This window comes from Aptenodytes patagonicus, chromosome 1 (assembly GCF_965638725.1).
Source record: "Aptenodytes patagonicus chromosome 1, bAptPat1.pri.cur, whole genome shotgun sequence".
In the NCBI taxonomy this organism is placed as follows: Eukaryota; Metazoa; Chordata; class Aves; order Sphenisciformes; family Spheniscidae; genus Aptenodytes; species Aptenodytes patagonicus.
Genome location: NC_134949.1, coordinates 45,505,404 through 45,528,897, shown reverse-complemented (window position 1 = coordinate 45,528,897; position 23,494 = coordinate 45,505,404). Strand labels below are relative to the sequence as shown.

General features: G+C 36.1%; 1 protein-coding gene across 7 annotated transcripts in view; it reads left to right on the top strand.

The window, feature by feature from the left end:
- Positions 1 to 23,494, top strand: part of PPFIA2 (PPFI scaffold protein A2) — a 356,055-nt gene that overhangs the window by 166,487 nt on the left and 166,074 nt on the right. For 5 of the 7 annotated variants that reach the window (XM_076333719.1, XM_076333708.1, XM_076333774.1 and 2 more), the window contains one exon: positions 17,884 to 17,946. The exons of the other annotated variants lie outside the window; for them this stretch is intronic. In XM_076333719.1, the coding sequence (XP_076189834.1) occupies positions 17,884 to 17,946 (63 nt within the window). The remainder of the gene's footprint in view (positions 1 to 17,883; positions 17,947 to 23,494) is intronic. 7 annotated transcript variants of the gene reach the window in all.

Here is a 23,494-nt window from a genome sequence, read left to right as displayed (position 1 = left end):
ATCAATAATATAACAGCAAATATACTTATGACAGATTACTTATATGTATATATATAGTACCAAGCACATTAAAGAGATTCCAGAAGGAGCTAAACCATCCCAGAGGGGAGGACCAACCCATCCCAGAAGGGGACCCAACCATCCCAGAAGTGGGAGAACAAAACGAACCAACCCAATTTTTTTTTTCCAGACCGTTTTCCTGTTCTTGCAGTTAAAGCAGCCAATGGCAGCTACTGATTCTTACTTTCTCAGGATGTCTTCCCCTTTTTCCAGACTACTTTTCACACTTTCAGACGATAAGTTGCCATTACAGTTCATTGGGTTTGTGCTTATCGATGGTATCTCAGGATGTCTCTGGTTTCTGTGTACCCAGCTGTACTTCAAAGACGCCAGCTGCGCTTCTCAGGGATGCTTCTGGTTCACAGGCCTATTTCCCAGGCTAACAGCTCCCAGGCTGGCAGGCATATTCTCTGACAGTATTTCAGCAGACATTTTCTTCTATTCAGTAATTTTCCCTTCTAACCAGGTTGCTTTTATGGCTGCTCACATCAGAGCTATAAGTGCAAGCTTTAATTTTTCTATTAATAAGGAGTTTGTCAGAAAAAAGTGAGCTATTTGGTTACAAAGCTGATAGTTTACATAGGTAATTTAAATAAACTAAGAATGTGTGATGTGGTCCTCTTTTTTACCTGTTGTTTAGTAGCTGTGACATTGATCCAGGATCAGACATTAAATCCAAGCAGCCTTTAGATTCCTTCTGTGCTTGGGAAGATTTGCCTCCACTCCTGCCGTCTTCTGGAAGAGGGTGCAGCAGCCGGGCTATCCCTTGGCCTGTGCTGATCTCCTGCTTGGCACCGAGCCATCACGTGTAAACCGTTAACAACCGAGTAGGGCAGGGATGAAAATCCAGGTGTGCCATTACTGCAGGAAGTGCCCCAACCGATCTGAAAGACATTTTCTCTTCTGGAGGAGTTAACCCTATGTAAAGGGGAATAACTCCAATAGGAGAGATTAAAGTTCACAAATATTTTGTGAACTTAATCCTGTGGACATTTACCTGAGCGGTAGCAGACTGGTTCATATCCACGTTCTGAAAATGATACAGACTAAGTTTGACATGAGTGTCCTCCCTATCGTGTGACTCTCTTAGCTATACTGTGCATTGACATGGGGGTCTATGTCTTATATTGGAAATGCTCTTAGTAATTAAGACAGAAATAAAAGAGAGATACTCTTGCAGGGTGACAGTGGAGGAGAGGAGACAGGCAGCTTTAGCGCCTGAGTGCTAACTAAACGCCCCTGGAATGTCACATACATAACTTTTTTTTTTTTAATAACAATATAGTAGTTCTTAACAGGATTTCGAGTGTATCAAAACTTCTGAATATTAACAGCAAACCCGAACTATGGGCATAGATAAATGGAAGTGAAGAATATGCATAACCACATAAACTCTCTTAAAAAAATATGAATGTAAAATGTTTTATTTTCAGTTTCACTGAGATGATGGTTGAAACAGAGTATGTTTTCAAAACAGATTGACCTGAAAACATAGCTATGATTTCCTTAAAATTCCTGTGTCATTGTAGGAGCATTGGGGTATTTCTCTCACTATACGCTATTTAATTATTCAGTATTACATAGGGTTGCAAAATGTCTTGAAATTTTTTTTCTTATAGATGCTTATCATTAATCCCATCATTGTATTTGAGACAGCTGCATGAGTAAAACCATAAAGCTGTTAAAATTGCATCGAAAGAGGCAGAGCTGTTCATAAAAAGAGTGGGATTTGGGGCTACAAAAGATGGTACTTCCGTTAAGTAAGGTTACATGACACTCATATCTAAGACTATCAAATGAATGCACTTATTGATATAATGTGTGTATCTTTGTTCCACAACAAATGTTGTGTTAATGATTAAAACCGCCACACTTCTGACTCATATTATTAACCATGTCTTCTGCCAGTGTTAATCATGTATTCCTTTGATGCACGCAAGTACATATAACAAGCCATTGTCTAGAGAGAGTATTAGTTAATATACATATGGTGAAATTCTTCATAGGTTTGCTTTTTTATATTGTTGAAAGATAATATACTGTATTTAAAACATTATTTAGTCAATTCTAGTATTAAATTGCAATATAAAGCATTGACTAAATGTCATCTTTTTGGTAACCAATTTTTCCTGAGCTTATTTCCTGTGACCACTGCTACAATTTTAAGTAATGTTTCTAACTCCAGAAATTGTAGTGTCCTGTTTTAATTAATGTCATGCACCAAAGTGCAAGCAAAAAATAAATGGGAGAAAAGTCAGGAATTAATCATACTTTGAAGTCTTGTGGATGGATGGGTGGATGGATGGATGGATGGATGGATCGATGGATGTGAGAAAAAATTTACCGTGCGTCCTAACAAAACACCTTTTCCATATGCACAAAAATTATAATGCTTAGAGAAATACACCTTAAAATCAGTGAAGGTATTCCTATCTGAAGATATTTCTTAGTTATATAAGATACTTCATTGCACTAAGCCCTTCATGGCGATACCAATAAGACTAGCTTCAGGAGTGAGCTCTTTGCAGCATTCAGGCCTATATAGAACTGTCACCCTTTGAGACATTTTATTATAGTCAGAGGCAACTCGCTGGGGAAGCACTTGCACATGCGAGCTTTGGAATGTGACTGTCCTGTGCCCAGCCAGCACTTCTGCCTTTCCACTTTTGGGAACGTCATGCTGTGGGTCTCCCCAAGACACTTGGCAGCTGTGCATCAGTTACCAACAGAAACTGCAAGAGAATCAGCTCTGTTTCCCATCCTCCTTCCCCCTACCAAATTTTCACTGCTTTTAAGATACTCCTTTTAAGACATTCCTGTGAGTTAGCCTAGACAGGATGACTATTTATGCACGCTGTTAACTGGTGGTATGTGCAAGCTAATGCAACTTAGTTTAGACAGCAGTGAAAAAAAGTTACTTGAATCATTTCAATTTCTACTAAGTCGAATTACGTTGCATTTTCCACAGGCCAAGAGCAGGCAGTCAATCGGCAGTGCCTCTTTTGGTAAATTTACTGTCATCTGCATATTTGCATATTTGCATATTTGCAATTACAATGCTTTCTGCAGTATCTTATGAGATATATTTCCTATGAGACATATTTCCTTTTATGTTTCATGTGGAATTGTGACATTGCAAATTACATTAAAGTTAGCCTTATAACTCCATTTGCAACTGAAATACAGAACATCTTGGAGGAAGGATTTAATATTGAGTGAAATTAGGGGTTTTCTGAGTGTTCCCAATCTGGAATAAGTTTGCTAGTTAAAACCCATAACACTGTAAGGAATACAGTGTGTTTTATTTTTTATGGAAAATATTGCTGTCACCATTCCTCGGTAGTCTGATTGTCTAGACATTCTCTCGGTCTCTGAATGCATCCTTTACAAATAGTTAGCAACTCGTTTGTATTTTGCTTGAAATGGGAACTCAGCTCAGCTTCCCTCTGACAGAGATGTGGTGGTCTTCAGCACCAACCAGAAAATCCAGTGTATTTGGCACCTGCTAAAGTTTTCCTTTCCCGTGCTTGCCTGTGAGCAGTGATGATGCAACAATGGTGAGGAAACAGCTTTTCAAAGCAAAGTATTGTGTTTTGCCAAGAAAAATGGAATTAAATAACAAAATGCCTTGTCTATGCTTGGCATTCCTTAGGAAGCAAGGCTGGCGGGTTTTTGGCTAAGAGAGGGGACTGTGCTATACTCAAACCATCTAACTTTAGGAGATTCCCTGAGATGTTAAGACTCACCTTTGAAGGTACCTGCTTTTCTCACTCACAGGTCAGGAATCTTGAGCTTTTAATTTCAAGTACTCTGAATTACATTTAATTTAGCTAAGATGTGCAAATAATTCAATTTCAGCTTTCTTGGTACAGATTCTGGATCATACTTGCTCTTTATTGATCTGTGCTCTCTTCATTTCTTCTCTGTAGGACTGGTCTTTTAACTGATCAGGGTATTTTGATTTGCCCTTTCCCAACTGTTAAAAAACTTGCCCTATTAAAAAAGCTAAAAGATCTTCATTACATCAGGATGGCCGGCTGTGTGTTTTATGGGGATTCTTCTTCTGGGGGCTATTAGTTTATATGTTTCTTTTCCCTTGTAGTTCAATAATACTTGAAGTACACATAACACACGGATAAAATCATACGATAATTTACTAGGTTGTTACAGTTGCCAACTTTTCAGTGACAATATGATGTAAAATTTTGATTTTTTAAAAATAAATATTGGAAAGCTCTAATTCTTTTTTCTAGCCCCAAAATAATGTTCAACAAATTCTACTTTTTATTAAAATTACAAAATGTTATTAGTGTTGTTGTCAGACCCTCTTGGTTTAAATTTGGATTTTTACACTAATCAGCAAAATACCTCTGCTTTGCAAACTAGATTCGATATTTTTTATATATGCATTTGTCTATATCTGCAGTTATGATGTACTCAAAAAGATTGTTTTTGTCTGTATCTGCAGTCTTTCATGTTGCTGTGTGGGTGAATCTGAGAAAAAATATAGCCAATATTTATGCAGTGATGCTTTGATGCTAATTCTTTGGCTGAGTAAGTGTTGCCAGGGTAATGTTTTACTCTTTTCATTGTAGTCAGTGAAGTATGTGCTCTTGAATTTAGCGTTTTAAGTTGTGCTATAGTCTCAGTTTTATATGGGCATGATAATTATTGTTATACTTTAAAATCCTGGTGCTTAGCTAGGTAGCATAGCTGTATGCAGGGAAGCAAGATCGTAGGTATCAGGAAACCTTTTCTTCCCTGGACCACTCCTTGGTCACTGCTGCAGCATCAGGGACTAGTAGCAGCATAGCAAAGGAAACTGGGCTCGTGGGAATGCCCAGCTGTCTTGCTCGCTTTCCTCAAGTCTCCTGGCGTACACACACTTTAAGCACCTTTGTCATTATTTTCAACTGATTTTCAACATCCATTTCTGTTCATTTTCATATAAAAGACGTAGCTCTTCCAACATATTCTGTTAGGAAATTTGGTCTGATTTATGCTTCTGGCAGCTGAAGGGAATATTACATGTGGAGAAAATAAACTACTTAAAGAAAGTTCCCAAAGCTTATTGTTTTCTTGGAGCATTTTATATTTGGGCTTTCAGTCAGTGCGGTGTTGAGTTATAAACCAGTGTCAAAAATGACAGTTGAAAAAGTTTTAAAAAGCTTTCGTGAATAAACATCCTGTTTTAATACATAAAGACACACAGTCCTCAGTCTGCTGGACTTCACCTGCAAAGTTTCATATTTAATTTAAATCAAAATTGGTTTAGTTCTTTCCTTTACAATTAGATTTTTTTTTTTAATGTGTTCTTCTTAATAATCCTTTTCATGAAAGCTTTTGTGGAAAGACTGGGTAATCTCCCTCTCCTAGCTAGCCAAGTTATCAAATGTAGAAATCTACATTTGAGCTATAGTCAATGGAGAGGAATAACCAGTTTTATGTGCATTTCATCCTAAAATATATCCTGACATAGGTCAGATGAATTTTGTTTCTGTTTTGATGGTGTAGGTTTTTTGGGTTTGTTTTTTTTTAACTCCTTAGACTCTGTGGATGAACACATTATTTCCCTGCCCTAGTGTAATATAAGAGATTAAACTATATCTGAGGGCTAATGCAAATAATCTTTCGTTTTCAATCACATAGATATAATATACTACTTTTCAGATTCTTTCAGGAGATAGTAAAAAAAACGCTTCTGTTTTGCCTCTTCCTCACTCACAGCTTCTTTGTTATTTTCAGTGCCTCCACCTCCTCTCCACTGATATCCTCCACCTTTGGGCTGTCTTTCCAAGGTGTAGTTTCATTGCCTGCATCCGCCACCGCTCATGGCTTTTTCCAATTACATTAATGTGAGGCTGAACTGATTTCTGACATCTGGCTGTTGCCCGAAGGGTTATGAACAGCTGAGAAAAAGGCCAAAGTCTTGTTAATTTGTCTTTCCTGCTGCTTGGCAGCATCATAAGCAGCCTCAGTTCCTGAAACTGTGTGTAAATCATGAATGTATCACTGCACTGCTGTATATTTGTTTGGTATTTGGACGTCTTCTGGTATCTTAAAGGATTGGGGGTGTGTGTCTTTAAATGCAAAGAAAAATACTGCTGCTGAAGTCTGTGACTTAGGCTTCTATACTCACCAGGAAAAGCAAATAAAACAAAAACAGCAAAGTGCATCCAACCAATGTACATGTATCCCAAGCATACATTGTTTATACACACATGAAACATTCCCTTCTGCCTTCTTTCAGAGAAGAAAAATTCTCAGAGCTGTACTTGCACAGTGCCTAGCAAACATGGTGGCAAGTTATACTATAAATTACTTTAAATAATAATTGCTGTAAGACAGCAAGAATGCATGTGATGCCCCTGACCTATTCAGGACCTGCAGAATGTTGTACAGTGAGACAGGGAGGGAGAGAGCCAGATTGCTTGGAAGCTAGCCCAACAGAGTAGCATTAATCACCCAGGAATTAACAGTATCATATGCCTGTACTGCTTGTAACTTCAAGAGCAAGCTGTATTTTTTCAGCAATGTCTTCACTAGAAGGATAAACATTTAGAACAAACCGCCAAACTAAGAACAGTTCTACCAAAACACTTCGCAGCCTGCAGATATCTATGTATCCGTACATGTTTTTCTCTGAGGGGACAGACTATGAGAAAAATCAGTGTGCAACAGTGTTAGCCATATTTACTGGGCTTGTAGAATGAGGTTATAGTTATAAAAGTGGTACTTAACTTGTATAAAAATAGAAAATAGAATATGAAACTCTTTTCATGGGGTCTAGGATTTATACTGCTAATCTCAGCAGACCTATTGTTGCTGGAATTAGAATTGGCAGAGCTTTAATCAAAAAAACTCCTTCCTCTTGCATCATCAGGCAAGAGAGAGAGTGTTTTTATGTACTTTTTATTTTCCTCTTTAACTTTCTGCAACTCTATAGTTTTAAAAACATAGATTTTTCTATTCACCAAGGAAAGAGCAGAAATAAATTCTCTTAATCACTATGTAGCCAAATGCCACAGGGGAAATCACCATAATTGAAAAGCAGCACTTTCTTTGTTGTGGATACCTTTCCAAAATGTATTTAAATCAAAGGTGGGGAGAGGGAAGAAAGTATACGATCTTTAAAATCCTTTTAATATAGTATTTTCTCAGATAATGTTCAAAAATGTCTATTAGTAGAAATTGCCAATGATGTGTTGATATCTAAGATTGAAGCTTGTTGTTTGAGAGGCTGGTAAGTGTACATTTCAAAGCTATACCAAGACAACTTTTAGTTATACACTCAGTTTGTGCAAGGTTATTATATTTTACTGTGTATTCACATCCTTCATACTTAAAATTTAATGAACCATCCAAGAAGTGTTAAATGTGGCCTTTCCTACATCCCCAACCCTGAGCTGTGTTGCAGTCTGGGGTGAAGGATGCAGCAGAGTCAAAGTCAACCTCACTCTCGGTTTGTCCCTGTGGTGGCTGAAGCACTTTTCTCCACTAACTCACTTTAGGTTTGTGCAGGTCTCTTGACACAGCTGCGCTGAACACAGCAGTGTGGTGGGAGTATGGTCAGTCCTTCATGACTGGCCTCCCTGGCCGCAGGGGATGGACTGTGTCAAGTCATTTCTTTTTCATCCTGCACCATGGGACTGAGTTCAGGGAAGACATCATGTCCCTTTTCCTTTATAAGAGGAGTAAAACAGTAGTTTTCCACTTCACTGTCTGAAGAGAGAACTTCTCATTGCCTCATATGCCTTCTCTTATTTTTCCTAGGAGTCGCCATTGGTCTACATTTAAAGTATGGCATATTGGGGATTCATAAACCAACATAGCATAGACAGTACAAGCTCGCATGTGACAAAGCAGGCAATAACTTGCAGAGGGGGTACAGTAGGAAGTTCCCAGACAGATTTAGGAAACTTTAAATTAATACAAGTTGTATAGTTATACTGTTACGGCTCATTTTTGACTATGAAGGATATGAAGGATAAACCATTACTGAAGCTTAGCTATCTATGATTACAATTTCCGGATAGACTTATCCTGAAGACTGTTTTTGAAGGACCAGTTTGCAGTTGGTCAAAATAGTTCAGTCTATATTCTGATGATTTGACTTGGTAAGGATATTTCAACTGATTAGGCACAGCATAAATTCTTTTATCTATATGTATGTACAGTTAAATGATAAACGTGTGTTAAGTGCCTTTAAAGAGTACCCTGTCTAACTTGTACTTTCCTAAGTAAATACACAAGCCAGAAATAGTAGAACACAAATCTCTTCTTTTAAGATGCAATTAGCTTGCCCTCAATGTTGATGTTTGAGAATTTATAGCGGTGGGAATTTTTTTTTATGGTTTTCCCATCATAAGAACACTTACCTAGTCATGAAGCCAGATAACATGGTGCTTAAATCAAAACTACAAGCACTGATTGGCTTCTTCAGGGAAAAGACATTCACCTCTTACCTAGTGGGAATGCTTAGTTGCAAAATTCCTCAAGACTGTCTTTCAAGCTTTTCATGGTTATTACACACATTCATGCTGTGAGATTTATTTTTAGCTGTTTTGTTACTGGAAAATTACCAAAAAAAAAAGAGCTTAATTTAACCTTTATGCTATATTCTCCCTGAAAATATATACATAATAAATGATGTAAAAACACTGTTGTGAACCTGAACCCTATCTGTCTGCAGCCTAAAGTACCCTAATAAGGACATCAGAAATGAGCACTGAGGAGACTGACATAATCACAAGCCTGAATGAAGGCTTCTGTGCTTTATCACTTATCATCGTACCTTCTCCTTGCACATGTTAATCGAGAGTTGAGGTATACCCTTCTGGGCCTCTCTAATGTACGTGGGGGGGTTGTACCAGTTGCTCCTTTTTGTTTGCTCACACTCATGCAGAATAGCCATGTCCCAGAGTCCCCCATAGCCCAGGCAGAGCAGGAGTGCAAGAAGGTGCTGCATTCTGCACTCACCCAAGGGCACGTTTTCTTCTGCCTCATCCTGCTTCCAGGAGATCAGAGGGCAAATTGTCCCTCTGTTTGCAGGAAACTTGACATGCTGGCACATGAATTCAGGGAAAAGAGGGAAATATTTATTACTACAAAATAAAACCATGATTCACTGTCCTATTTTTTTTTCCTATGTAGAAATCTGAGGATTGGAACAGGAACAGATTTTGAATAGGCTTCACCTGACTTTTGTGGGGCAATCAAAGTTGTATGCTGTTGTTGAAAACAATTTAGGCACGCTTTTGGCTTTGCTGTCTGCTGTAGTCATACAGTAAGAATGAGAGTACAGGAAGCAAAATTTTCAAATTAGAGCAAGTATGATTCACTGTATTTTGAATGTCTTTTCAGAATTTTGGCTTTATTTTGCCTTTGACAAAGCTCTGGTAGTCCCTGTGATCCATGTCCTGTTTTTGAGATTTCTCTCTCCCACAAGATCCATGAGGTTTCTGAAACCTGTATAGGCTCTTCAGGTGTGCTCAAGCTCTGTCTAACCTGGATCTGTCAGAGCTCTGATCTCCTGGGACCATGTGCACAGTTTAGCATCGGTCTTAACACACCTTCCTAAACTACGTTTATCTTATTGCAGGGCAGTTTGCAGACACGTGTGAACTGCCGTATCTGCCTTCCCCACAGCCTGAGCTTCAGTGACAAGAGAGATTATTACTGTAGGCTGGGGACAGGTCTGGCAGCTGGGTGATTAGAGGAGCAGGATTTCAGGGAATGCAGGCAAACACTGTAGGTGCATTTGGTTGGTGGTTTATGTTTTTCTTTTATTTTTCTGTTTAATTTTCTTTATCTTTCCTTCTCTCTTTCTCTCTTTCTCTCTTTATCTTTCTCTCTTTTCTCTCTTTTCCCTCTTGTCTTTCTTGTCTTTCTGTCTTTTTCTCTCTTTCCAATACTACTCATTGATAAAATGACTTGGAACTGGACCTGGAACGTAAATATCAGACTCTTCGTGCTTCATTAGACAGAGCAAAACAGTGGTCAGCATGATTTCCACAGACCTAGTTTGAAAACCAATTAGCATAACATTCCAACATGTTCATGTATTTTCATATTTTTACATGATATCAAGTGAGCATGTCCTTTGTTTTCTACACTTGTAATAAAAAAAAATCTTGTCATTTGAAAAGACTTTATACAAAGGAAATTCTGACGATTAGGCAAGGAAATACTTTTTGTTTTTGACTAAGAACTATTCAGACAGTTCCTTTCTAAACTCTTTTTATTAACTACATTTTTAATGATGGAATATATGCCTGAATTATTTCTGCGCCTCGGTACAACACAGGGGCATGATCTTGAGATATTTTAATGGCTATATGAATTCAAACTCTGCTTCTGTGATCACTGTTCCAAATCTTTATTTGCTATAATAAATGTCTCCTAAGTTCAATACATTTAAATCAATATTTTATAGTGTAAATGTAAGAGCTTATTTTAACTATGGTGATTTTCTGCATTCACATCTTGAAAGATTTTTAAAATTATTAATCAAAGAATAATTAGACAGTTCTGTCGCTGTGATACAGGTAAACAAGTAAATATGAATCTCATTATCTCTTTAAAATGCTCACTTAATGATGTATTACCTTACCTTGTATCATCATGTAACAGTACTGTGGGAAGATTACAATACAGACTGCAAGGTCTGTCTTTCTACATAGTAAGTTTGAAGGGCTAGATCTTGCAAATTTTTACATGTAGATCTAACTCTGCAGTGGTAACAAGTTCCCTGTAGCTCAGTGGGAATACTCCCATGTACAAAGTCAAGTGCGTACAGGTCAATGTACATGCCAGAGAGCTACTGTTGATATAGATGGTTGTAGAGGGTGGTTTTTGTTACTTTTTTAAACTTTTTTTCTGCAGGCTATCATCATCAAGCATATAATAATTATTGATTTATGAATAGTGTGTGTACATATATATATGTGGATGGATACAGGGGTGTGTGTGTGTATATGTATGATATATATCAAATCTTAGAATCATAGAATAGTTTGGGTTGGAAGGGACCTTTAAAGGTCATCTAGTCCAACCCCCCCTGCAATGAGCAGGGACATCTTCAACTAGATCAGGTTGCTCAGAGCCCCGTCCAACCTGACCTTGAACGTTTCCAGGGATGGGGCATCCACCACCTCTCTGGGGAACCTGTGCCAGTGTTTCACCACCCTCAGTGTAAAAAATTTCTTCCCTATATCTAGTCTGAATCTACCCTCTTTTAGTTTAAAGCCATTCCCCCTTGTCCTGTTGCTACAGGCCCTGCTAAAAAGTCTGTCCCCGTCTTTCTTATAAGCCCCCTTTAAGTATTGAAAGACCGCAATAAGGTCTCCCCGGAGCCTTCTCTTCTCCAGGCTAAATGTCCTTAGATACTTCTTTGTATATATTGCATCTTATATATGCAAAATTATTATATATTTATATGTACACACACATGCACAGACACACCAATTCTGGTCATACAAATGAGACTCCTTTTGATTTGCTTAACTTCAGAGTATGGACACTTTCAGCTCTGTTGAGTTAAAGGTACTAAGTTGATAATTTAGGACCATTCATTCACTTCCCACATTTACAATGTCATTACATGTAACTGAATAGTTAACCGAATGAGAAAGTATAATTAAAGAACAAGGGTCATATATTAAATTATTTTTTTTAGATGGCGGAAGAAAAATAAATTATGTATATTTTGGTTCAACAGTAAAAGATCACTTTCTGCACAGAACCAGCTGACAGCTTCAGATAAGAGGCCCCTCACAAAGACAACTTTGATATACTAAGGGCAGCTGATAGTAAGATGAGGCAATATAAAGCATTAGATTTAGTGAAAAGGTTATTGTTGATGGGTTTGCTGGATTTTTTGGAAAAAAAAAAACCTAACATTGTTTTCTAGTACAAATGTTAAAAGAAATTACAGTGACTTTTTTTTTTGTTTAATTTAGATGCTGTATTAAGAAGTCAAAATAATTTTTCAGGGATAACTATACATTCCCATGGAAGAAACAGTGGTGGCATTTCACAGATTTTACTGAGAACTTGCTGAGTTCCAGTGTTAGGGACAAACTCTGGTTTTGCTGTATACCCGGAAGTGTGTTTTACTGAGATTTAAGCATTAATTATAGTTATATTACTTTTTCAATTTGAGATACCAATGCTAATATGTAATTTCCAGAAGAGCAGAGTTTCAATGCATCAACCTGCTGCGCTCATTTTCCAAAATAAATACCAACTTCTTTAGTCAGTTAAGTCCTCCACTTGAGTAGTCAGGAGAGATTCAAATGTACCCTTTACATTTTTTGTCCTCCCTAGTTATGAGTCTGGTACACTGAAGGAGCGTCCTCCTCAACAGATCTAAGTGTGGCACGCTCTGCCTTCCAACTTCTTTTCCACCCAAAAGTCTTCCTTGCAAGCGGGCTGTGAGTCTGAGCCACCTGCTGGCATTCAGCTTTCCCGGTGAGTCTCAAACTATTGGGCTCTAACGTGTCCCAGAGGCTGCAGTCAACCCTTACCCAAAAGCATGCTGCATATGACTGGCGAGTTTGGTCTTCACTGGGCCTGCAAGACTTGTCTTCATTGCTGCATTGCTTTCTAAGCCAGCCTTTGCAGACAGTTTTAAGACTTAAAGCCTGCCAGTGGGTCTCTGAGGGGACTGCAAAAGAGGAATGACATGTCGTTTAGTCGTAATGGTGTTGGCAATGAGGTGAGACCTGAAATCACTTGTTGGTTGTCAGAGACTTAATTTATCCAGAGCAAGCCCCAAGAGCTTCAAACTTCTCCATCACTTGAAACTTCAGGCAAGTGCAGAGCTGTTACTAGAACTATTGTCAGGATTAAAATTCTGTCCAGATTGTCTAGGGATAGACTGGGTAAGGTGATAAATCTTCACATCCTTCATCCTTTGTTCCCTTCTATTGTAGGAGCTCTCTGTCTTTCTCAATTTATAAGTACCAAATCTAACATAATGAAAACCATATGTGCTGTGACACCAAATAACATTTAGTATTGAAAAAAGAATCATAGCATAACTTAGGTTGGAAGTGATCTCTGGAGGTCATCTAGTCCATGCATGGCTGACTTTATAACTAGATCAAGTGTCCCAGGGTCCTGTCCAGTCAAGTTTTGAAATGGTCTTCCATAAGAGAGAGCATGTTGGTGGGATAATTGTTACAGGTAGGTGTTCAGTATGCAGTCTGTGAATTTTAAATATACCTTTGAGATTATTAAAGTACCCTTTGCCAACATCTGGATATCACACTTCTATTTCTCTTTAGAACAGGCAATATGAATGGCACCTGAGAATATATTTTGTTACTGTGAATTCACATGACGACTTCTCAAAGTTAGTAGAATAGACTCATACTATCAAAGATATCACATATATCTGCTCTATCTATGGTGTAAAGTACCATGATATGCCGTGATGATCTTATGGTCTTCAGTTTTAACAGGGGATATTTGTTTTGTAGCATTACTTCTAGTCCAGCCCACACTTAAAAAAACACCAAAAAACCCAAACCAATGGATTCTGCATTAGTGTACATTTCTGTACACGTATGTATCAGTAAAATATAGATTAAACTGATTTCAACTTGAGTTAAAGGTACTGGTTGTTGAAGTAATCATGTGAGATGCGTGGGATATTACATGGAACAGGCTTCACTTCAGGATAGGCTTAGCTGGAGCCACTTTCCTAGTCTGAGTGCAGAGAATAGGCAGTGAATTTCACTATGAAATATAAACTTCTTGAAATACTGTATCTATGTATTGTAGAGATGTTCTTTTTGGTTTTGTCTTGTTTTTTTCTCCAATGACTAAAGTAACAAATAGAATACTCTCTGCAGGAATGGCTTTAGAAAGTAGGTAACGGGTCTATTCCTTCTGGGCTTTTTACGACTGTTTTTTTACGACTGTTCAGATGGATTGCTAAGCATGACCTCAGTTAGCTCCCCCACAGAGAGATGACACATAAGGGAAGAAAAGGTTCTTTGCTGACATTGCCTAGTTTCACTAATTAATGTGAGTAAATAAAATTTTCAATAGACTAAACCACCTAAATAGCACTTTGGACTGTGGTGGTGATGTAAGACTGGTCACCACAAAATTCTTGTCAAGAAACACCAAACATTGCTCTGAGGGAGAATTTTTTATTTCTGAGAGCGGGATTATCATTCTTTTTCTACTAAGTAGGTTCCACCTGTCAGATACCTACATTATAGAAGTCAAAGAATTGGGGAAGTTTCTGCACTGGTTTCTTCAGTCTATCAATAAATTAGATTTATTCAGTGAATATCTTTGAATTTGTCAGCAGCTTTGGATACCACTGATTACAAAACCTGACTTTCTTTTTTATTCCATGTCCATGGCCTTGAAATTAGTGCTGTACTGCTCACATCATAACTGAAGGCAGGAGTTCCTGCTTTACCAGAGCTTTGGCTGGGGACTTGCTAAGAAGGTTTGGATTATGACGATGTTGGTATTTAGGAAAATATGTCTTGTTTCCTGTGACCTGAACAGCAAGATCACTTGAAAGCCTGGTGTAACTAGCCAGTTAAAAAAATGCAGTTGCTACATGATGTAAGCTCAGGAATATCGATGTTAGACCATGAATTTTCACCTATTTCTCATAGGTTAATTTACAGAATTAGCTAAAACTTTGTTTGATTTTAGTGCTTCCACAGAAGCTTGACATTGTAGTCTCATATCCTTCGTCACTATTTCCACCTAGTTGTGAAATGCAGGCCAGTTTGGTCCATATGTGGGCCATTTTTCGTGATTATTGTCTGCTGCAGTCTTGGAAACTCCAGGAGGTGTAACTTGGCTGTATATGTACCTAGAGTGCTTTTCGTAGGTGATGCGTTTTCTGAAAATGTTTTCAGATGTGCCACAGCCTCATGCAAGGCTTTTCTATGTGGAAACCCAAAAGAGAGAGGAGAAGGAGCCTGGAAACATTTCTGGGTCCATCATTTAGGATACAGCTTGAGAATCTGTCCCCGTGCATGTGGTTCACAGCAAATAGTAGCTGAAGTGCTCATCCCAAGCAAGAATATATGCATTTTCTAGAGCTTCATTTTCAGAATTTTCTCTCCCTGTTGACCCTATTTTCTCCTCTAATAAATTTTAATGCTTATGCATTTTCTTAAGGAGGAGGACCAAACTGTAATAGAAAGTTTCATGAATATTAATTCTAATAGGTTATAGTTACTAGGGTACAGAGTACTAAGTAGATGCTATAATATTAGATGCATTCCTGAATGGAATAAATATTTTATCAACATGCATGAGATGGGAATTGCTGCATTACTTACACTGCATAACTCATTCATGGATTTTGTATCTCAAATGATTGCCGGTAAAATCTTCATGACAATATGATGTATTTGCCTTAACGTGCATAGTTTGAAGACAAACAATTTTAGAATTAATGCACAAATTTTATACTTTTTATTGAATATTTTTCTTTCATTTCTCTTCTCTTACACTTGACATTTTAGGTACTATGAGTCCAGTTGGATAGGAAATTACCATGGCTATAAGGAAATAGCCTTATAGCCTTGAAAGATAAGGGATCACTCATTTCCAATTATGTAACGTTTCCTATAGTAGGCCTGAAGACTCAAAATACTGGACCTTAAACCTATCAGCTGCTAGAATTGAACACTGTTCATTTTATACCTTTCATCAATAAACCTTTAATCACAGTTTTACAAGAGGAAAGAAGGAGGAAAACTGTTTACAAGATAATTTGAAAAATCAGGCGAAAGTTACTCAGAAATTATTGCTGTTAACAGTGATGGACAGCAAAGATGAAGTAGTTAACAGAGCTCAGATGCAGCAGTCAAAAGTGTACAGTAGATCTACTTTTTCACACAAAAGTGCAAAATTATCAGAAAACATCATATATGAGATGTACGTAAATTAAAAAATGTGCAAAAATGTGTAAACTATTTACACGTTAATCCAGGTGCATTTGTTTCAACCCTTTTTTAGTAGTTGTATATGTGTAAACATTGAGATTGAATTTAATAAGCATTAAAACATTATTAAATAAAGATGTGTGAGACAAATAATGAATGGATAAAGTTTATAATGTGCATGTTTTCTTGTGCTGAGATATTGTTTATTTAAAACAGTGTGATGCTGACATAATGTGGGCTGTGTTTTCCTTACAAAATTCTGGAGCAACAGTGGTGTTAAAGATCTATCTAAACATGATACATGAACTGACCATGACGTTGCTTTGTATGGAAATGTTCTTTTCAAAAGTAGCTACTTTGTATGAAGTGAAAACTCGTTTAAAAAAAAAAAATAAAAAAGCATTATAAAAATGTTTTCAAATATTCAAGGGTGTAAATCTAAAGAAGGGAAATCTGACACAAACAAGTAAAGAACTTGCCAGCATACACAGAGAGTTTTGCTTAAAATTCAAGATTTACTTTTTGTTACCACTAATAGCATAATTCTCCTTTAAAACATTGAAAGTTTAAAACTATTTCAAATATTAAAAAGCTGTTACAAATCACAATGTGAAGTTCATTGGCAATATGTGGTTTGTAGATAGATGAACATGGATACACGCCTGTGGCTGTTATTAAATATATTGATAATGTGCACATCTTTGTCTCCTGCAAAAGTAAGTCATGGTATACAGTCAGGCTTAACTTCCTCATAAATTATAATAGTAAAGTCATTATAAAACACATCTTGCAATATGTTGTATTTTCCAAATGTTATATTGTGCTATTAAAAATACTTGAATCAAAAAATACTGTCTTTTTGTAAGTTCTGAATACCAGGTTTACTGAATTGAGTTGGTAAATAGTCACAGAAATAAAGCTTAGGTCAATATTTACTTTGAGAGATGATGAAGCTCAACTATAATTAGCATGAACATTGTATGTATTGTTACATATTCTCTCAACAACGGAAAGAAATTGTTTAGAGGTTTAGTCTAGAACTGTTTGTTGTTGTTTTTTTTTAAATGGCAGTCAGGATAAATTGAACCAGAAGTTTAAAAAGTACTTCTAGAACTTTTTGAAAATTTCTGCCGTTAATTTCCTCTGAAGTAAATATTGAGATCTGAAGAAATGTCATCTGGTCAGATTGCCTACTAGTCGGGGTCTTTCTAAAGAAGAATATTATATCTTGGGCTCTGCAAAAATAAATAAAAAAGTCATGAAAAAGGAGGAAAAATAGCATTCAATGCTAAAATATATTCTTCAGCTGATAGCTGAAGGGACTTCCAGATTTTTAACTGCACATAGCTTTTTTCCTACTATTTTTCCACTCTTATGATTGTTTGGTGCAACAGAGAAGTCTGAGACAGCATGAAAAATATATCAATTTAGTAGGTATATTCTACCTAATAATTTAATAGGTTTACTTCTTTTGATGTCTTTCCATAAGATGTTTTAATCTGGGGGAGAAGATCCTACTTTCTTCAAACCTCGCAAACAGGTGAACCTCTTGCTTCATGTAGAGACCTCAGATTAAAGTTAGCCATGGAGCTATGATTATTTCTCCATAGTTATCTGACTGTTTGACAGTGCTTCAGAGTTCACTGCTGTGAACGCAGTACAGAACACCAAAGTTACTTACTATTTGGTTGTTCTCACCACCTCATAAGATGTAACAATACTTTGAATTTTTTTGTGTGAATTTCAGTTGAGCCACATTTTTGTTCTCTTAGATCAGCTTGCTTGAATGATAATAACATTAATCTTGTTAGCATGGTGTAATTTAAATATGCTGTAGGACTGTACAAAATTCTGTTCCATTCAGTGGAATCTCTGTTGCCCCCTTTTTCAGATGACGGTTGCTGCTGGTACGAGCATTGAGAATAACATTCAAAGGACCATATCCTGCCCTAATGTATGTTCAAAATATCTTGGATTTTTGCGTAATTTAAATGCAAAGCCTCCTTATGTGAATTTGATATTTTGTTGCCCACAGAAGCTTGTGCATCTCGAGATTACTTCACATTATATATTTCAGGGTCAATGAATATTGTACTACAAGTGAGGTCTCAGCCTATCAAAATTACCAAATTACTGTCATTTTTTTCTATATGGTTTGATGGTGCAGCTAAATAGAGACAACGATAATATATTCACAGTTCCTTCTGCGTTTACCTTGCTTCCCAGCTCAATCCTCCTGTCAGTTGAAATCAGTAGAACAGCAATAGGCAAAATGAGGAAAGCAATGAGAGGCTATATTTGTTCTACTTAATCTTGTTCTAAATTGGATTTTGATATAAAGATGTGTAATACTAAATTTGGAAGGAAGGTAATTTCGTTTTTCTTGCTTAAACAAATATATCCCATGACTTAAAATAGAAGAAGGGAGGAGTTACTATTGCTCATGAAAGGTGGAATAAGAAATCTATTTTGTTAACAAAAGAAGCAAATTATTCACTTGTAGTATAATAGGTCATTTATCTTTTTTTACTAAAACTATTCAGATAATGGAAAGTCATTGGGCCAAAATTGAACTCTTGTACATTAATGGGGAAACATTAATGAGAATTTGGGATGTACCACTGAGAAAAGACTGTGGCTCTGCATTATATAGAAGCTATTTTTTATCATGTAATGTGTTTAATAATTTATTTTTCAGCTAAAGATTATCATGTTTATAGGGGAACTGGCAGAAGGCATTCTGGATAAACATTTCCATCACCTTAAGTTCTTTTAAGATATAACAAATAATCAAAGTACAAGCACAATATAGTTAAAATAACTAATAGCTAAGAGAAAAAATACTGTGATTTAATATTGGCAAGAAGTTAGTTCATCCTCCCTATGTGGTAAAAAAATTCAACGTCTTAAAACAATCTTTTTTCTGGGAAGTTTGTGCACTTAAGGGAACATAGAGAAATTCTTCACACTGCATTCTTAGAAGATACTGCATCTGACTAATGGAATCATTATGGATTTCTGAATACATTCCTGGAATGGACCAATATTATAAATTCTTGACTATGATTTGTACTGTTTGATTCCAGTTTCAGATTTGCTTCTATGCAGAGGAAAAAAGCTTCCTCAATACATAATGTATGATTAATCTCCAATCTCTTCTGGATTTTCAACATGACTTTAACTTCTCCAAGGCAATTTTAGCATTTCAGTCTGCAAATAGTACCATTTTTAATGGAAGATAGTAATATGAAAGATAATAATAGGACAGAATTGACAAGCATGGAAAAATGCAGGATTTCTGATTTAGTTACAGAAGTCTGTACCATTACTTCAAAATTGTTTGGGGTCTTTTAGTTTGTTTTCTTTGTTTTGAGAAGTACATTAAGACAGGCTCTAAATAGATGCTTTCTTAAAAGAATGAAATAAACCAACAATTCAGAGGTTACCTTTTATTCTTTGGGTTATATCTGTTACCACTAAAATCAGTAAGCAATTCACTAACTGCAATTGAACAAGAATATCCTTGTTCTTGCCTTTAGAGATCACAAGAGCTGTCATTGTAAACTGCAGTTCTTAATTATCCCCCATTTTTAATTTTGTTCCTCCTCTTTGGACTTCTGTGAGGATTTTTTTTTGCAAAAAGAAATATATCAACCTCCTCAAGAAAGGTGATAAAATTTAGAATTCATTAAATGCTCTTCTAACTCCATCTCCTGATTTTCCTGTCTGAATGTTAATGTTGAATTTAATGTTGTTGCCTCTGCTCTAGTGACAGTGGAGGCTGGAGTCAGTCTCACCTCTTGGCTCTCTGAAGGTATCAGTCTTTCTCCATTGACTAGAAAGAGGGCCTAAAAGGCCATCTTGGCTTAGATACCTTGCTTATAGGTGATTAAAATTAAGTAATACAAACCCTGTTTTCCCAATTTAAGATTATGTTTAGGACAAGAATTACCTCACCAAACAGTAGCCTCCTAAAAGCCTGGTGTTCAATTAAGCTATGATGCAGCCATTTTCAATGAAGAAAACAAGGTATTCCATTTGAAGGATCATCCCCTCTTAAGATAGCTTGGATGGATTGTCACTGAGGGGTCTTTTTCTCGTAACTTAAGTGGTAGGTTAGGCAAATAGCTTAGTGTAGACATTAAAGACCATTCTCAAAGCTGAAACTTGGAAAAAAATGTAATTCCTGTGCAGATAACGGTGCAAAATCTTGCAATTCAGTTGAAAGACTAGGCTTTAACATTTCCCTCTGAAATCTCTCCATGAACTAAAAAGAATTCTTAAATGGTCTTTAAAAAAAAAGTTAGTTCCCATTCTAGATTTCACTTTTAGTATAAATGCACTAAAAATAAAAACTTTCATGTTTAAAACTACTGTTTATTTCCTTCCCGGGGGAAAATAACACAGTTCAGTCACAAAAGGGTGTGAAACAAGCTCTTGCCATTATTATTTACTTATACCCAAAGTCATTGTCAAGCTGTCATGAGGCCTAATTTTAGATTCTCACTTTATAAATAGATGCAAACAACCACATTCTTAACTCTGAAGACTCTTAACAAGGAGTTACAGTATTTGTTCTGTTTCAGACTTCCAAATAATTCTCAGTGAAGGTTTATCTCATGCAGATGATTTTTTATACTTGAATTCCTCAAATTTCTTTTCAGTTTTATCAGATTTTTGAATTTATAATTAATAATGACCAAAAGTCCTGTTACATACAAAGAATCCTGTTCAGATACAGAATACAATTCCTACCAACATCTACATGTCATCCTTCAGCAAGAGCGAAGAATGGAAATCTGCACTCACCCAGCATCTTGCAGGGAGAATAGGAAGGGAAGGCAGTTCTGCTTTACAAGTACTTCTCTTGGCACAAGATCTTCCTGGGGCACTGTAACAATTGCAAAAGCAGATCCAGCTTCAGTTTAGAGAAATACTGTAACTGAAAAGAGTCATCCAAAACTTGATGAATAATTGCAGTGTTTTATTCATTCCTAAATCCTCTAGTTTCCTGATGATTGGAAACTGTTTATGTAGCTGTTCATTACTGAATAAAACCCAGCTCCTTAGACTTTTTCACAAGTACACTTTTGTATTATGACTGATTGTTCTTATGCTAATTAGAAAAAAATTGCTACAGGAACAACTTAGTGCACTTTGTAATATATGAGAGAGAAAATTAATTAAATCATTTATTTTATTCCATTGAATTCCAAACCTGCAATTACCTGTGTGAACCATAGTTTTAATAACTGGCATTAAGACTGTCGAATCGACAGCTGAAACTGTTTGAATGCATGGTAACTTTTCAATTATTGGGCTACATTATTCTGAAATGTTTTCTGGTTTCTTGTAATTACTGTGAATTGCACAACTTTGTATTTCTGCCTTTTGTAAAAGGGATAGCTGTGGAGGATGCTCTCAGAAGCATAAAATTTTCAGTCAGTATATATTGCACTGGTTCAGCATTTTAATTACATGGCATTAATTATACAGTCATAATTAATTATAAAACTCAGTTATTTAGTCAAAAAAAGGCACAATACATTTGATTTGCTTTTCTGGCTCTAAGTCTCAGACCTAGAATATATTTCTAGAAGTACTCATCTAGAAGCAGAGTTTGAGATGCTAAAACTGTACAGAAGACATAGAATAGATTGTTCATGAGACATATATGCTAAAATATTAAAAAAGGTTTTAAGCCTGGGTAACAACTCTTAATGTTATTAATAACAAATGTAAGCAGGTTTTTAAATATAAGGGGTGTATAGTATATAATTTTGCTTAATAGAAATACACCGCAAAGCTTGCAATAAAACTGAAACTCAAGAAGAAACTGCAATATATTCAAAATTGAGAACTCAGATATTATGATGATTTTCAAGGTACAATTTTGTGGGCAGTTTCCCACAAATGAAAAAATCCAATTTGCATGCTGTTGCTCTGTGAAGGTTACACCTCCACAGTCTTCATTATAGGCCTCAATTTACCTTTATTCCCACATAAACTTTCTGTTTTCTATTTCTCATTATTATAAATTGTTTACACGACAGAAGCTGAGTGAAGAAATTGATATTATAAACAGTAGTAGTATGCTATTGCAGTTTATTCCCTTCTCTTACGTATTGTTTAGCGGGATAATAAGAGGCACTTAACCGCTAGGTCTGCTGTCTTCCATGCAAGATATCCCAAACATTGACTGTATCCATATATGTATTATTTTTATAGATTAGTCTTTAAACAACCACTACAATTGCTGTATACTTTGAAAACACTGTTTCTTGAAAAGAAGTCATTTCTGTAGATGTACTCTTAAAGTATACATGCGTTCTAATATGCCTGGATGGCCATTACTGATGGATATAGAGTCATTTAGAACAGTCTGTCGTGCTTTGATATCTCAATGCCATTACTTGATGGCTGGAAACAGTGCAAGCTAATGGTCAGAACAAAAGACAGGACACTTTGTATGCAGATCCAGTTGCTGTCATTGCATGACCTTGAGCTTCTGCAAAATAGCAGTATCAATACTCCTTTTTTTTACAGCTCTTTAAGGTCCACAGTAGAAATGTAAACAGCAAAATACAAAAGAAAATGGTGGCAGGTATTAAACATGCTGTGTTTTCTTCATTCGAAACAGCAGAACTTGAGTCTGTGTTTTTTTAAAACAAAATTGCTCTATATAATAAATGAAAACATACTTCACTGCATATAACTGCAAAGAAAACTAGTTATTTAATTTTAATCAAGTGCAAAACCAATGCATTTTGTTATTGCACCATCAGCTATTCCACTGCTGGAAAAGCCATAATTGTTCTGTCTAAAGGGATACATACCTTCAGGAATTCTTCATAGAGCTAGTCACAAGTTTTAGAGTAATTACTTTGAAAATGCAGGGGTTTTTAAATTCCAGCATGTATGATTCAGGCTGTTTTGTTTGCGTAGATGGTTTTATTAATTGCATAGCTTAATGTGTGTAAATTTTTAACATCAATGTTTTTGATTATCTTATGGCTTTAGACAAGATATAGAGTATATATACAGACATTTTCTACAGTAGTTCTTTAGGAAAACAGCGATTTGCTTATATTTTATCAAATTCGGCTGTTATGCAGCATCTTTTAAAACTGCTGGTTTTCATTCATCAGCAATCTTAATTTTTTACACTATTTCAAAAGGTGTTTTGGGAGGGTTACAGTAAGGGGGGGAGAGAAGTAGAAAGCTTTGGTAATATACGGATACCTTAAAATATCAGTGTATTTATTTTTCTCCCAAATATGAATGAAAATGTACTTCCTATGCTTTCCGGATAAATTTTTTTTCTATCAAAGATTAAATCCTTCTTGTTTTCCTGAGTTGGTTCATTTGAATAAGCTGAGCATGTTTTTTTTCCTTAAGTTTAAAGCCAAATGTCTTTATTCTCAGGTAAGCTGAAGCAGAAATAATTTTTTCTATCCTAGGAACATTTCTGAGACTGAGGGGAAAAAATAATCCAGAACTAC